A 16,437-nucleotide genomic window follows, 5' to 3' on the forward strand; every position below is an offset into this window, starting at 1 on the left:
GATAGTTCCGCTAATATTATTGCAGTGAGGGAAAGAAAGCGAAATTATGCAGGCAAGAGGGGTGTGGGTGGAGCAGCAGCAGTGGCCGTGCTATGAAGGAACACCGAGAGTGGCACGATGAGCAAAACAGAATACCGGCCAGTGTAGAAAACGTCGAGTGGGGTGGAATAGAAAGACGGATAGGAATAGAAGAAAACGAGAAGCTGTTGAGCGAGCTCGGAGTAAGACAGGAACTAATTCCGGAGGAAACTCACGCGACAAGGGGCACTCAGACAAAGAGAATGCCCACACTGTTTGTGCCGGACGAAATTCCGAACGAAAGAGGGTACATTTACCAATGGTTAAGGGAAGCGGGGAACATCCGAAGAAAACTACAAGAAATGGAGGGGAAGTTGGGAGAAAGATTAGAGAGGTTGGAGAGAAGGGAGACGACTAGAAGCGAAGAGGAGTAGGAAATAGAACAAGGGGAGGGTGGTATTTAGACAATAGGGAAAGAAGAGGATCAATGACAGATTGTTCGGAAGGGCGTACTTCGATACCCCTTGCTTTCCGTCCCGTCAATCTGTAGGGCTACAAATTAGATTTCGCAGGAGGAGGTACCCCGATACCCCTCTGAACGTAACTGTGAAATCTAATAGGAAATGAGAATCCAGACCAGTAGATCAGTAGGCGGTACCACGATACCCCTTTCAACTCTAGCTGACTATTAGGTGGACTGCACCTGAGTTTTCGGGAGGGCGTACAGCAATACCCCTCACAACTTTAACCGTTGGCTTAGGAAGTAAGGGTAAGTTACGGAAGGGCGTACTTCGATACCCCTTACAACTTTAGCCGTCAACTTGGACGTAATGGACACCAGCGTGATCCATTGATGAAAAAGATGACCGGTGAGAAGGCAGCAGAATTCCACAACGAGATGACCATAATTTAAGTTAAAACTGAGTAAACTATGATGATGATGATGTTGTTGATGGTTCAATAAAGAATGTTTTATAGTTAGTTGTTATTTTGATGAAATTAGATAGTTAGTATTGACGAATTTGTTGGAAACACAACAGGTGTATGTTGAGCATAAGCAGGTAAACTTTATTCAAATCTCTTATAGTTATTCTAGGTAGTTTGTTCCAAACGACATAGAATTTGAGTTGGGGGGAATGTGGCGGGAGAGCCAGATTTGAAGAAAGTTTGATGTAAAAGTTAGGGATGGAAGGCTTAGAATGGTCATGGTGTACAGAGTCCTTTCTGTCACGCTATCGCTGTTTTCAGCTTGCCAAAGAAGAGAGCGAACAATAGGGTATAAACAACAGTAGACGATGCAAGGGAGGTAATTCCCTTTTCAGTTCCGTGTTGGCGGCCATTTATGTGGCGCGGACACGCTTTACCGGCATACGGGTTGATGAAGGGTAGTAAAACTTGACCAATGTCAAGTCGAATAATTAGAGAATGGATGAAAGTTGTTTAATGGATGTAAATTGATGACCACAATGTATTATTGTGGGTAATGATGTAGCCGGAATGTGATGATTGTTCGTAGGGTTGGAAACAACGATCGATGAACGAAATCATCGTTAGATCGGAAGGAATGGGAAATCTAGAATACAAGGAAATATAGGTTATTTTGATGTGGATAAAATAATATGTGTAATAAATGAGTTGAATTATAGGCGAATTGTTAATGCGTTAGCCGGTAGGTCAGAAGATTAGGGGAAAGGGGTGGACTATGTTGTTGCGGAATGTTTCACAAGTAGTTTGGTTGTGGTCGAGTTGCCACCAACCAATCCGTATGGGGTCCGCGTTTCTGTCTAGGTTACCGTATGGACTGGTATAAAAGGCCAGAATAGATTAGTACAGGAAGAGACTTCGCATTCTATTGAAGGGATAGTGTAGGGAAAACACAGCGTAACGATAAAAGAACTTAGAGATTCTTTCTACCTTTTCGTAAATTAAGACAGCCTAGGCCTAGCCAGTTTTAAAGGACGACCGCGCATGTTACTGATTGTTTACTTCAAACGACAGTAAAGGTCCAAAAGATATGTAGGAGAAAAATTCCGTAGATAGTCAGAAATAAACAACCGGACTGTTAGAACGTCGGCGTGCGTTTGATTGAACGGTCCTAAATTAGCTAGCTAGGTGTGGTAGATTAAACCTTAGGTGACCTGCGTAGGTGAGGGCAAGCTCCTGTGTTTTTGGTGTCCCACCCTATCTGCGTACGGTACTTTGTAAAAGAAATAAGACTGGAAATAAGATAGGGATAAACACTTTGGTGGAGAATAAGTAGAGTCGTCCGCGGCTCTGTCCCGTTCTCACTGAAGTTAATCTAGAAAGTTCTGAGGTCTTAGACCATCCTTAAAAAATAGCCCAAAGAGGGAAGAACTGTTTCTCCCATTTCGAATTCCATCAAAATAAATAGATCATAAGAAAGTTGTAGATAGTCAGTCAGGGAACAAAAGATCCTGTATGGGATAAACAGGTAGCTAGCTCGATATGCGGAGTCTCGATTTAGGATAGGATTATTTGGGGAAGGGAGATTAGGCGGCTTCATTGTTTTCCATGATAATAATCTGCGCATTTTTGATGTTTGCCATGTAAGGGCTACCCGGGTTTTTGTATCAATTTTGTATGTGAATTTATGATATTGAATAATTTGCACCTGTTGTATTGGAAGGCTTGTACACTTTTCTAGAAATGAGTTTAATAAACTATTTTATAGAAAGGTAATCCCATGGAATTGACTCCATCACTTGACTGAATGATTTTCGTTGATACCTGAGTCGTCACTTCTTCTCACTGATTTAGCCTTTGTGGAAAGATAAGCTAACTCGGCAATTTTAGATGGAAGAGGATAAATATAGCGCACTAGCAGATTTTAGTTGCACGCACTAGGGAAAAATGAACACAACGCGAGGCCAAAACTAGATCTGGAAAGGAGAAAATAACAGGTGCACACACTAAACAACACATCTGTAGAGCCGCATAAAGGACTCAGGTCTTGGTTATTATCTACAACTTCCACGGTTTTCCGCCGGGTAAATAAACAAACATTCAATGCAATAGGAAAACTGCTACAATGTATTTGTGTCTACGTCTTGGGGATTACACCTTCCAGTATTATTTCATATTAATTTTCTATCTAGTCAGTCTACGGATTGCTTACCCGTTGATAAGTCTGTAAGGGACCTTGACCCGTATCACAGCTAGTAAAGTGTCGCTGAGTGGAGGTAGCTGTAACGGCACTTTGTTGTCGGCTGTGTTCCGTACGACCATTTCAGGGCCGGCTGCAACCCACCGTGGTTCTTCTTCTTCATCCCCTACCTGTAAAACAGATTGCAGTTACACTGTTGATAAACTATCGTCTCAATGAGTCAATCAGTAACATCACCATTATCATCATTCGTCGTCGTCGTCATCATCATCATCATCCATGCACCATCATCATCATCATCATCATCATCATCAACACAGTTCATCTTAATTCTTTTTCTCTATCATCTGCTAGTTAAAGCAGCTTTAAGTAATACTCTGATTCTGCTGCATCATTATCATCGATCCATTTATCATCAACACTATCAACATCAACACTATCAATCTAGAAAACAAGAAAGGTTAGTTTATGGAACGTTGAATTATTGACGAAATGAACAATTCAAAATTTGATCCAACGGTCTTTGTAATTAAATGTTCCACGAACTTATTCTTCACCCACAACTCAACACTAACACGAATTCACACACACACTGTTTCTCACAACTTACCTTATACGCCATGACCTGCACGGACACATTTCGATACGTTTCAGGGTCAAAGAGGTCAGACTTCCATGATATGCTAGCATCTCCCTGATTGGCTCGCCATCTCTTCGGGGAGTGACGTATCACCCGCCCGCTCACCAGTGCTACGTTCACTGAAAAAGTCACAATGGCGATAATGATGATTCTTGGTTGATTAAGTTATTGTTTTCAACAATATTGCTTTAACCGTCGTATGGCTTAAACAGTATCAGGGACCGATGCAACTTTGTTTCCATTCTCAGCGCCTTACCAAACTCTGTTGGCATCTTTTGTCTGTAAAATCAGTGCTCATCAAAAATGTGATGCTTTTATCAGTAAGACTGTCTCTGGCATGCTAAACAAAGTTGTCTTTTTTACACACAAAAATCATGAGAAAAAAAACAAGCTATCTGAAATAGAGCCTTCAAATCCACTATTTTGAATGATTAAGTAAAACGTTACACAAGGACTAAAACAAATCCACACATTGTTGAAATGAAAGGGTAATTAAACTAAGAAATAGACCAAGGTCAATCCTCAATGGAGAGAGTCAGAGTCTTGAATGTAATATATTGTAATGGTACCACTGTCAAGAAATCTGCAAGGTTCATTGTCCAAGAAAAATTGTCAGAATGCTTGGAACATAACCCCTGAAACAAGTATGTAACAAAGAATCATCCTCCATAACTGCCCAGTCTTCAGCTCCTGGGTTTACTGCTTCAATGGTAATGCACGCATGGCTATTCTTGGTTCATGCCACACTCACCGAACGTAAAATCACCGGTGTAGTTCCACTGCTGGCCGTCCACGACCACAGACATAGTCACCGGGCCGACACGAAACATTGTGGGCATGACACAAGTCACCGTCCGAGCGCCAACAGCATTTTCCTGAGTGCAGGCGAAGGTTGTGTTGGTTTCCACTATCAGACCCTGCACCGACCTCGCCGAGTCGAAACAGGGCCCCGTGATGTTCACTTCATAGCCTCCCATCATGCTCCCTGATGACGGAAAGAGGTACAGGCCACCAGAATCTGAAGGAGAAAGTGAAAAAATGTTATGCACCTTTCAGAGATTCCATAATGTCATGTTAAAACGAGGACCAACTTGGTGGGAGTGTAAAATATGTTTAGACAGATAACAGCTTTAAGTATTGACAATCATAACTTTTGGACTGCAGAACAGAATGTAAAGATGGTGGGAGTGGAGGGGCCAAGAATGACATGCTTTTTACCATTTAGAGACTTCTCCACTGTATTCCAGTTTTAAAACTCTGCTACAATACAAACATGACTGGCAGATCAACAATCATGGTCCAGTTGTTGGTGAAAGCAATCATGCATAGTCTCATATAGAAAAAAAATAGTAGAAAGAAAGAACTTACAACAAACAAAAAAGCATCTGTGAACATAAAAGAAACAATAAAATCTTAAACATCAGGAGGTGGGGGGGGGGGGGGGGTGTACCTTAGGCTAGCATTATAAATTCAGTTGACCCTGTTTATAACAACCACTCAAAGGACAGACCGGCTGTTCTCGTCATAGACACATGATCGTAACAGAAAGGTGAATTGTATAGATTCTTAATATTTATTTTAGGGATCCTTTGATTTGAGACAGTCGCAATAGGTGGTCACTAGGCCAGGTTCAACCGTACCTTCTACTATTACTTACCACCCTGAATTTCTGGAGCGTCCACCCTAAAGATCCATCGGCCGGGTATGCAGACGTTGCTGGTGTGAGTCAGGTTGATGACGCTGTCGGTGCCAGCGCCTTCGATCTCGTAGAAGTTCACTCCATCCCCCGCGTTGAAACCAGCCTGGTGGACAAAGCACACCATACATGTTTTGCTTTGTTCTCATAGAAATAGAGCTCTCTGATGACGACTGTGTTAGTTTTGAAATAGAACTGCTAGAAATTAAGATTGTTTAATATTCCTACCCTCAAATTGGATTTAGCCTCTGATAACTTCGTATTTAATTTTTTAATTTTTTTACCATTCTTTTTGCAAAAAGTCATTGTCAATTTTGTTTTTACATTTCTTATGTACATTAATCCTTGGCAATTTCAATTTGTGTAAAAAAAAAAAAAGCAGTTATTGACTTTTATTTGCAGGGTTTTCTGCTGAAGCTGTCATTATTTCTGTTCATGCTCAAGTATATTCTAGTAATGATTTTTTGCACTTCAATTTATCCATCTTTTGAACCAGTAAACTTGCAAGGATCTGAAATCATGCTTCTTAAAATGAGTTTATTATAGAACTGCAAAAGTTTCTGTCAGTTTGAACTGAACATTGAGAATTCATTATGTATGTTAATATTATATTGACATGTTTTGTTCAAATAATGTATAAGAAAGAATCATACAGGCGCTAGAAACTTCTCAAGCAAAGCAATAAATTCTGTCCATGCTAGTTTGCAGAATTGTATGATTTTAAATCCTAAGTAAAACTGTACAGTTATTATCTATACTAAAACTGCTCTGTTATGAAAAAATTGTCAAACTCGAAAGTGAGACATTTTAAAATTATTTGTTTTATTTTGCTTCCTTTTAAACTCAAAGTTAACTACAAAGGCAGAAACATAGCGCTAACTGGTGTTCTTATGCTTATTACAATGATCATATAAAATCCATTCCAAAGGACTAATTATGATCTCATTTACTCATCATAATTTAAAATTTCTAAGACAACTGTGTTTAAGCTTAATTGAAGATCTCAACTAGCATTGTACAATATAATAATACATCAGTCTGAAAAAACAAAACACAGCAATCACTTTCCAGAGCTAAATACACAAACCTATGTAGCAATTATGATTTTGAAAGCGGTAGATCTACAAAGCATATAATACATTGACAGTGGAACCACTCAAGACAATTTCTTGGACCTCAAAATGCCAATCTTTGCTGACAGAACTAATGGTCTGAGAAGTGTTGAATATTGTGACATACACATCAAAATGCCAATCTTTGCTGACAGAACTTGCTCTGAGAAGTGTTGAATATTGTGACATACACATCAAAATGAATTGAAGAGAATTCAAATCCAAATTCCTCTTTACCAAATTTCTCCCAAAAAGAATTTGTCTCAAACAGATTCCACTGTTCATCAAAATCAAACCACAGGCAACCGAATCAAACCACAGGCAACCGAATCAATGGTGGTGCTGCTCATACAGAATAATACTTCTTCACCAAAGTGAAAGAAAAAAAAAGTTCAATATGCAAATTAAAAAAAAAATCATGATGTACTTTCAAACATACATGTACTGAAATGCAAGAAAACAAAACTCAGTATATACTAGTTAACCTTTATAACCTGAAATGTGGCTATAATAACAAAACTCAGTATATACTAGTTAATCTTTATAACCTGAAATGTGGCTATAAAGCATCACCAATGATTTGTCCTAATGATAACGAACAAACAAATGAAAAGAAGAAAAAAAAGCAGAAAATGTCCAGGGTCTCATCAAAACTTAAAACTCTAAAAGTACTTTTCTGCCAGGAAAAGACTGGTACTGACTCCAAACTTATGTGGATAAAAAGTGTTCTTTGAAGTGCTCCAACAAAAAGAACAATTCAAGTCTTCTGTGCTCATAAGACAAAAGTGAAACTGTTCACTCCTTACACACTGCCGCTGAATGCATTCAATACAATGTAATTAACAGGTGTGTTAGTGCTACCTGCATTCTCATTCTGTTGGTTTATTTTATTAACCATTTTGTTAGCAATTGAAGCTAATAATTCTCTGTTCCTTATTAGTTGCAGTCTGAATTTGTGAATTTTCTGTCTTGTAAAAATATATAATAAACCTTATTTGGGGGATGTTTTTTTGTGCTTATTTCTACTTCTATGCTGACGCGTGCTATTAGCAATGTCATCTTTATGATTGTTAATTACTTTTGACTTATTTGGTTCCTTATATACTCCCCAAAATAATTGAAATGCATAATTTCCCCAGTATTCTTCTTTGCCCTACCAATTCCTGAATAAAAGAATAATAAAAGAATTAAAAAAATAAAAATAAAAAAAAGATGTTGAGTTTACATTCCAGTTAAAAAACTCTTTAACTGATAAAATCTCCGCCTCAAATTTATCGCTGTCGCTGACAAACCTGCATGCCTGCCCTGCATGTGGCAGAAACCTTATAGCCACCATGGTGGTAACTGGAGTAATTTTACAATCTATCACTGCTCTCCATGCCCTGCCTGACATAATGAGGCGTCAGGCGTTGGCTTTCACAGGACTGTGTGACACATATGACAATAAATAGATTGCCTGATTGCCAGTTGCTGTAATTACAACGCCATAAATTAAAGGCATGACACTGTTGGGTGCTTCATGTCCACCATGTGAGGTGCAACTGCTGAGTTTTCCTCTGAGCAGTTCAGAGACATCCTGCTTGCTGCCGCGCGAGCAGAGAAATTTTTCCCTCTTTATCTTCACTGCCCTGGCTGCAAAATCCCTCACGCGGAGGTGTTTTCAGACAGGCTAGACACAGGTTGTCCCGGAGGTGTGAGAGAAAAAAACAAGCTGAGAAAATGCATGTCACGTCAGAGTTAACTTTTGACTCAATTTGACCTAAGTTTGTCCCTACATTAATTTAATAACCTAGTGATTTACTCAATTGTGTATTAATCATTTTGTGAAACTTATAGATGTTGAAAACACCAATCTCTGTATACTTTCTGACAAAAATGTTAATCTGGATATCATTTCCCAACACAAAATGATTGTGTTCTTGAGACTTCTTTTCACATCTGAAAATGTCATGAAACTGAACTAACACAAACTACAGAAAAAAGTATCTCACAACTTCATAGCTCAGAATTGCTTATCATAAATCAACTAAGCATTTGAAGAAACACATTTTTTCTTATGTTTCTTAGGTGGAATCATAAATTCCAGAACATTTTGGTATCCAGGAAATACTCTCCCTATATACATGTGACAATCATGAAAACCAGAATAACTTGCAAACAAGAAAGCATAAGAGTATAATTCAAAAGTAGATCTCAGTTTCACATTCCAAAGTTTGTGCTCCAGATTTAAATTCCATGCAGTTTGCAAGTGCAACATATTGCGGTGTGTTGTCTATAGTATAGTCTCTCTGGCATGCTAGGGAAGGCAGTGGCTGAGGTCAGCAAAACTAAATGCAGAAGTAAGAGTAAAGTGTGGCAGGATGGTACAAGCCTTGCATACTGCCTGCAGCCATGTCATTTCTGTGATGCAAAAATTCAAGCCTTTTTATCAGAACACAATGCAGGATTCTGTACTTTTCTCTGTGACATGTTTTCACCTCAATATCAGATTTGGAGAGGTCATACATTTCAAGCTTTAAAAACAAAAAACAAAAACAAGTCGCGTAGGGCGAAAATACAACATTTAGTCAAGCTGTCGAACTCACAGAATGAAACTGAACGCAATGCAATTTTTCAGCAAGACCGTATACTCGCGTAGCATCGTCAGTCCACCGCTCATGGCAAAGGCAGTGAAATTGACAAGAAGAGCGGGGTAGTAGTTGCGCTCAGCAGGATAGCATGCTTTTCTGTACCTCTCTTCGTTTTAACTTTCTGAGCGTGTTTTTAATCCAAACATATCATATCTATATGTTTTTGGAATCAGGAACCGACAAGGAATAAGATGAAAGTGTTTTTAAATTGATTTTGAAAATTTAATTTTGATCATAATTTATATATTTTTAATTTTCAGAGCCTGTTTTTAATCCAAATATAACATATTTATATGTTTTTGGAATCAGAAAATGATAAAGAATAAGATGAACGTCAATTTAGATCGTTTTATAAAAAAATTATTTTTTTTACAATTTTCAGATTTTTAATGACCAAAGTCATTAATTAATTTTTAAGCCACCAAGCTGAAATGCAATACCGAAGTCCGGCCTTCGTCGAAGATTGCTTTACAAAAATTGCAATCAATTTGATTGAAAAATGAGGGTGTGACAGTGCTGCCTCAACTTTTACAAAAAAACGGATATGACGTCATCAAAGGTATTTATCGAAAAAAAGAAAAAAACGTCCGGGGATATCATTCCCAGGAACTCTCATGTAAAATTTCATAAAGATCGGTCCAGTAGTTTGGTCTGAATCGCTCTACACACACACACGCACAGACAGACAGACAGACAGACAGACAGACAGACAGACAGACAGACAGACAGACAGACACACACACATACACCACGACCCTCGTCTCGATTCCCCCTCTGAGTCAAAACTTGACTAAATGTAACAAAACAAAAATCAGATTTCTAGAAGTGCATTTATTTATAAAAAATTAAAAATTAAAATGCCAACCTTTCCACTATCAATTTCTTTTTGTTTCTGTGAATTTAAATGCTGGAATACATGATGTGACTTCTCCCACAAAAACTACTAACCGTCACAAATCTAAAACCAGCTACAAACTAGGTGCAGTGTGGTAGCTAGTCTAACCAATCACCAAGTCTAAATACTAAACGTTTATTATCATGATGAATGATAAAGTTTGCCTTGACATAGTTTAGGGCACACTGGGTACTTGAGAAGTGAAATTTGGGACCAAACATTTTTGCAAAAAGAAGGTTGACCGACATCAACATTTGGGTGCCATACTCAAGTGAAATCCAAAGAAAATTTACCATGACGAATTTGCACTAAACCAAGACTAAATCAACCCATTCTTGCACATGCTTCTCTATCTAAGATCACAGCTTCTACATTCAGTACCCCTAACAAGCAACTGACCTGTCATCAAGACTTTTTGACGGTCTCCTGACAAATCTAATCGCTTTTCTCAAGACACTGACTAAACTTCTGTGCAAGATGTTTTGCCTAGACACTCCACACCGTGAGCTTCTATATTATCCACACACCCTTTTACCTGCCAAACACTCGTCAAGCTTCGACTGAGACTAGAGGTATTTTGCTATGCGGCAGTGTGAGGGTATTGTTTCCAAGAGGGGGGGGGGGGGGGGGGGGGGAGCGCGGCAGAAGATAGCACAGGCGTTTCAATCTGTTACAGTACCTCCATCTTAAACGTTGGATCATCTGTCTCAACACCCGACACACACCTAAGCTAGAACCCCCCCACCTTCTCTACCCCCTCTCCAGTCCTTGGCTTTTCACATTGTCCATTCATAACCTCTGTAAATTTACCCCCATTATAAGATTCCCTCATTTTTAAGACCAGATTTTTTCAAATGCATAACATATACTGCTGACTTTCCCAAATCAAGGTCCCCCAAAAAAGAAACCCAAGAAAGGTAAGTTTATGGAACATTTGATATCAGACAAAAGACAACATCCACTAGCACTTCCATTCTCAGATTTTTTTTGGGGGGGGCTTAAAACCAGGATCCCACAGTATCGCTATAAGCTTTAAGTCACTGCTGAACTAAGACGATCGAACGTTTAAAAAACGAAGGCACTGACAAACAGACCGGAACACCTGTGGTGGGAGGTACAGGTATACAGGTAGATCTAATAGGCAAAAAGGTAAGAAGTAGACCACTGGACATCTCTACCTGCTGCCCTACCTGCGCTGGGTTTCCTCCCAGCCCAGTCTCGGGCGTGCCGTGACTGTTGGATCCCGTCGTCCACTCGATGCGAGAGTAGTTAATGATCACAAAGGAGAGCGTCCCGTCCGTGACGAGAACGCACTGAAAAGTATTACGCTGCAAACAAAGATTGCAAAGCATCAGTACAGTGGAAACAATTTAAGACTCCCTCCCTTTTAAGACCTTGTTTTCACAGATTGTCTGTTCATAAGCTCTGTCAATTTACCCCCATCTTAAGACTCCCTCCTTTTTAAGACCTGATCTTCTCATATTTTTGGAGGTCTTAAAATGGGGGTGTTTCCCTGTAACAGTTTGTTGCTCATTGTTAGTTGCTGCAATTACGCCATACATTAATTACAACGCCATACATTAATTACAACGCCATACATTAATTACAACGCCATACATTAATTACAACGCCATACATTAATTACAACGCCATACATTAATTACAACGCCATACATTAATTACAACGCCATACATTAATTACAACGCCATACATTAATTACAACGCCATACATTAATTACAACGCCATACATTAATTACAACGCCATACATTAATTACAACGCCATACATTAATTACAACGCCATACAATAAAGGCATGACACTGTTGGACGCTTTATTTTGGCCCTGTGAGAACAATTTTGAGCTTTCCTCTGAGAAAAAGTGGCCAAGGAAATGCATGTCATGTCAGAGTAAACTTCTCAGACTAAATTTGACCAAAGAAGCAGAGCTCATCGCATGGTACACAGTGACATTGGTTAACTGGAGGTAAGATGGTACTGATTTTCTTTCCACTGGCTGATAAAATCTTAAAATCTAAACAAAGAACAGATTACTCCAACTCCCCTATGTCCCCCTCCCCGCTTCCAAATGTGACCTAATGTCGACCTTTTGTATTCAGCGAGAGTTTGGTTAGACAAGAATCGTACGAGTTAGTGCATTTATTTTAATGTTAACAATGTTGTAGTGTTAGTGCATTTATTGTAATGTTAACAATGTTGTAGTGTTAGTGCATTTATTGTAATGTTAACAATGTTGTAGTGTTAGTGCATTTATTGTAATGTTAACAATGTTGTAGTGTTAGTGCATTTATTGTAATGTTAACAATGTTGTAGTGTTAGTGCATTTATTGTAATGTTAACAATGTTGTAGTGTTAGTGCATTTATTTTAATGTTAACAATGTTGTAGTGTTAGTGCATTTATTTTAATGTTAACAATGTTGTAGTGTTAGTGCATTTATTTTAATGTTAACAATGTTGTAGTGTTAGTGCATTTATTTTAATGTTAGCAATGTTGTAGTGTTAGTGCATTTATTTTAATGTTAACAATGTTGTAGTGTTAGTGCATTTATTTTAATGTTAACAATGTTCAGTAGTGTTAGTGCATTTATTTTAATGTTAACAATGTTGTAGTGTAAGTGCATTTATTTTAATGTTAACAATGTTGTAGTGTTAGTGCATTTATTGTAATGTTAACAATGTTGTAGTGTTAGTGCATTTATTTTAATGTTAACAATGTTGTAGTGTTCCTGTTGTCTTCATGTTTATGCACCACCAATGCAATTTCTTAGATTTGAGATAATACAGTTTATTTGTAATACAGTTTATTTGATTTGAGATAATACAGTTGATTTGATTTGAGATAATACAGTTTATTTGATTTGATTTGATTTACTTTGAATCAAAAAACAAGAAAGGTAAGTTGTTGGAACGTTTATTAACAAAACAATACGTTACAATCAAAAATTTATTGACCCAAGGCTTTTAAGTGCACAGACGAACAATTAGTCACAAAAACTTATCTTGATGGAATATTCGGCTGCTTGCCAGGAAGCCAAGCGAATGGATTAAATAAGTTTTTGGATTTGATTTACTTTGATTTATCTCCAAATAAACATTTCTCAATACCCACCTTGTTTTTGCCACTCTCCACAGCACCGTAATAGCCGACTTCCTCCCAGGTGGCTACGAACGCCCAAGAAGAGCGAAACCTCTTGTACGCCGACGAGTAGGCATGCACATCTTGGTCGGCCCGTTCGAGAATGGCTTTGGCTAGCGTCTGTCTGTACCACACGGTCCCGCCCACTTTCTGGACGTCCACGTCCGCCCAGTAGGGGGCAATGAGGGGAGTATTGTCGGTCAGGGGGAAATCTTCCGGGCGGTAGATTCGCAGATTTTGCAGGAAGGATATGACTCCGTTATTGTTCACCTGAAACACAGAGAAAAGAGAGATGTGGTCAGAAAAAATTGCATACAAAAATTTAATTGGCAATTCAGTTGAACCCCCCTTTTAAGACCTCCAAAAATGTGATAAAATTGAGTCTTAAAAAGGTGGGAGTGTTAAAATTGTTAATTTACAGAGGTTATGAATAAAAAGTCTGAGAAAACAGGCTCTTAAAAGGAAGGGAGTCTTACATTGGGGGGAGGGGGGGCGGGGGGGGGGGCGGGGGGGGGGGGGGCGGGGAGTCTTAAAATGTGGGTTCCACTGTTGTGCTATACTTGATGATTTTATTTTGTTATACTTAGCCAATCCATGAACATCATGAAGAATTGAAATGTGAGGATGATGATGATGATGATGATGAGGATGATGATGATGATGAAAATGTTTATGCTGCTTACAGAGGTGGTAAAATTACTGTTACTGTTATACCCGTGTGACTTGGAATAATAGGCCGTGAAAGGTAAATATGCGCCGAAATGGCTGCAATCTACTGGCCGTATAAAATTTCATCTCACACGGCATCACTGCAGAGCGCCTAGAACTGTACCCACGGAATATGCGCGATATAAGACTCATTGATTGATTGATTGATTGATTAAAATGCATGGGGCAAGAAGAGTAATGACAATATCAGCACTTATCTTGACAGATTAATACAATGCTGGACAGAAAAATCCCCAAACCAGGAAAGAATCTCAAATTGTTAAATGTCTGGCATTTTTGACTGCTAGGTGCATGCAAATTGCAACTAGTGCAGCAAATGTTTGTGAGTGTCAGCGACCCGGCATGTGAGTGCTTGTTAATGAGAGAGAGAGAGAGAGAGAGAGAGAGAGAGAGAGAGAGAGTGAGAGAGCGAGAGAGGGATAGAGAGAGAGAGCGAGATAGCGAGAGAGTGAGAGAAAGAGAGAGAGAGAGAGAGAGAGAGAGAGAGAGAGCGAGTGAGAGAGCGAGAGAGAGAGAGAGAGAGAGAGAGAGAGAGAGAGAGAGAGCGATTGAGAGAGCAGGAGGGATAGAGAGAGAGAGCGAGATAGCGAGAGAGTGAGAGAGAGAGAGAGAAAGAGAGAGAGAGAGAGAAAGAGAGAGAGAGCGAGAGAGTGAGAGAGAGAGCGAGAGAGGGATAAAGAGAGAAAGCGAGAGAGTGAGAGAGTGAGAGAGAGAGAGAAAGAGAGAGAGAGAAAGAGAGAGCGGGAGAGGGAGAGAGAGAGAGGGAGAGAGAGAGGAGGGGGAGCAAGAGAGGGGGGGGGAGAGAGGGCGAGAGAGAGAGAGCAAGAGAGAGAGGGAGAGAGAGAGGGAGAGAGAGAGAGAGGGAGAGAGAGAAAGGGAGAGAGAGAGAGGGAGAGAGAGAGCGAGAGAGGGGGGGAGCAAGAGAGCGGGGGGGGGGGGGGAGAGGGAGAGAGAGAGAGAGAGAGAGAGAGAGAGAGAGAGAGAGAGAGATAGAGAGAGAGAGAGAGAGAGAGAGAGAGAGAGAGAGAGAGAGAATGTGTGTGCATGCATACATATGTCTTCTTAGGTATCAATGAATCAAGGAATACGATGGCATGTACATACGTGTGTATACATTTGTTTGTATGGGCGTAGTGGTGCAGAAAAGGGTCTAACTCAAAGGCAGACAGGTCATGTGAAGCCCACAGACGGAACCAACAGATCACGTAGGCCTACACAATTTTCCGCCTGAAACGACTTTGTTTCCAAAGTGGAAGTGGTGTGGGGAACACCAGGATGTTAATTGCCCCTGCCACTCCCTGTTGTCACTATAGTCCCATAAATAGTGCTGGAGCACTGAAAAGCAAAAGTATACCCCATGTGAACTCAGGAAAAGGACAGAAAAACCAGTTGTCATTTTGACTAGAGTACCAAAATATGCGCACAATGAACTTATTCAGTTTTGTTTCCTCCAGAGAGAGAGAGAGAGAGAGAGAGAGAGAGAGAGAGAGAGAGAGAGAGAGAGAGAGAGAGAGAGAGAGAGAGAGAGAGAGAGAGAGAGAGAGAGAGAGAAGAGAGAAGGGAGAAGAGAGAGAGAGAGAGAGAGAGAGAGAGAGAGAGAGAGAGAGAGAGAGAGAGAGAGAGAGAGAGAGAGAGAGAGCGATCAGTGATTCGTGTTTGTACCAAAAGTATTCTGAAAACTAAGTACAAAATGTTAACAGAAAAAGTTAAAGAAGGGGGAAAATAACACTTCAGTGATAAAACTATTTACTCTGATTCTCTGAGAAATGTCGCTTTCCGCGCTGCAATCTCCGTAGTCAGAAAGTCTCAAGTCTGAGAAATGTCGCTTTCCGCGCTGCAATCTCCGTAGTCAGAAAGTCTCAAGTCTGAGAAATGTCGCTTTCCGCGCTGCAATCTCCGTAGTCAGAAAGTCTCAAGTCTGAGAAATGTCGCTTTCCGCGCTGCAATCTCCGTAGTCAGAAAGTCTCAAGTCTGAGAACACCTAAAACCTGCAAACTCAATTTCTCTCACACGCTAAATCTCCACACGCTAAATCTCCACAACTCCGCCAGCAAAACAGCAGCGTTCGTCCTTAGACTGTCTATAAGTCCCAGAGGACGAAACAAGGGCGTGATCGGAACTCAACATGCACTCCTCAATTAGCAGTATTGGTGCTATAATACTGCTATCAGCCGCTCGCACACACAGAGAAAGTGAGGGAGGGAGAGTGAGGAGTGAGAGAGAGAGAGAGAGAGAGAGAGAGAGAGAGAGAGAGAGAGAGAGAGAGAGAGAGAGAGAGCTAGAGAGATAGAGAGAGAGATAGAGATAGAGAGGGAGGGAGAGGGAGAGATAGAGAGAGATAGAGAGAGAAAGTGAGGGAGAGAGAGAGAGAGATAAAGTGAGGGAGGGAGAGAGAGAGAGAGAGAGAGAGAGAAAGAGATAAGAGAGAGAGAGAAA

General features: G+C 40.0%; 1 protein-coding gene across 1 annotated transcript in view; it reads right to left on the reverse strand.

The window, feature by feature from the left end:
* Positions 1-16,437, reverse strand: part of LOC138948200 (sushi domain-containing protein 2-like) — a 164,653-nt gene that overhangs the window by 33,715 nt on the left and 114,501 nt on the right. The window contains exons 2-7 of the mRNA XM_070319701.1: positions 13,246-13,542; positions 11,306-11,443; positions 5,440-5,584; positions 4,534-4,800; positions 3,753-3,901; positions 3,155-3,312 (exon numbers count right to left, since the gene is read on the reverse strand). Of these exons, the coding sequence (XP_070175802.1) occupies positions 3,155-3,312; positions 3,753-3,901; positions 4,534-4,800; positions 5,440-5,584; positions 11,306-11,443; positions 13,246-13,542 (1,154 nt within the window). The remainder of the gene's footprint in view (positions 1-3,154; positions 3,313-3,752; positions 3,902-4,533; positions 4,801-5,439; positions 5,585-11,305; positions 11,444-13,245; positions 13,543-16,437) is intronic.

The sequence above is a fragment of the Littorina saxatilis genome, linkage group LG15, assembly GCF_037325665.1.
Source record: "Littorina saxatilis isolate snail1 linkage group LG15, US_GU_Lsax_2.0, whole genome shotgun sequence".
NCBI classification, from domain to species: domain Eukaryota; kingdom Metazoa; phylum Mollusca; class Gastropoda; order Littorinimorpha; family Littorinidae; genus Littorina; species Littorina saxatilis.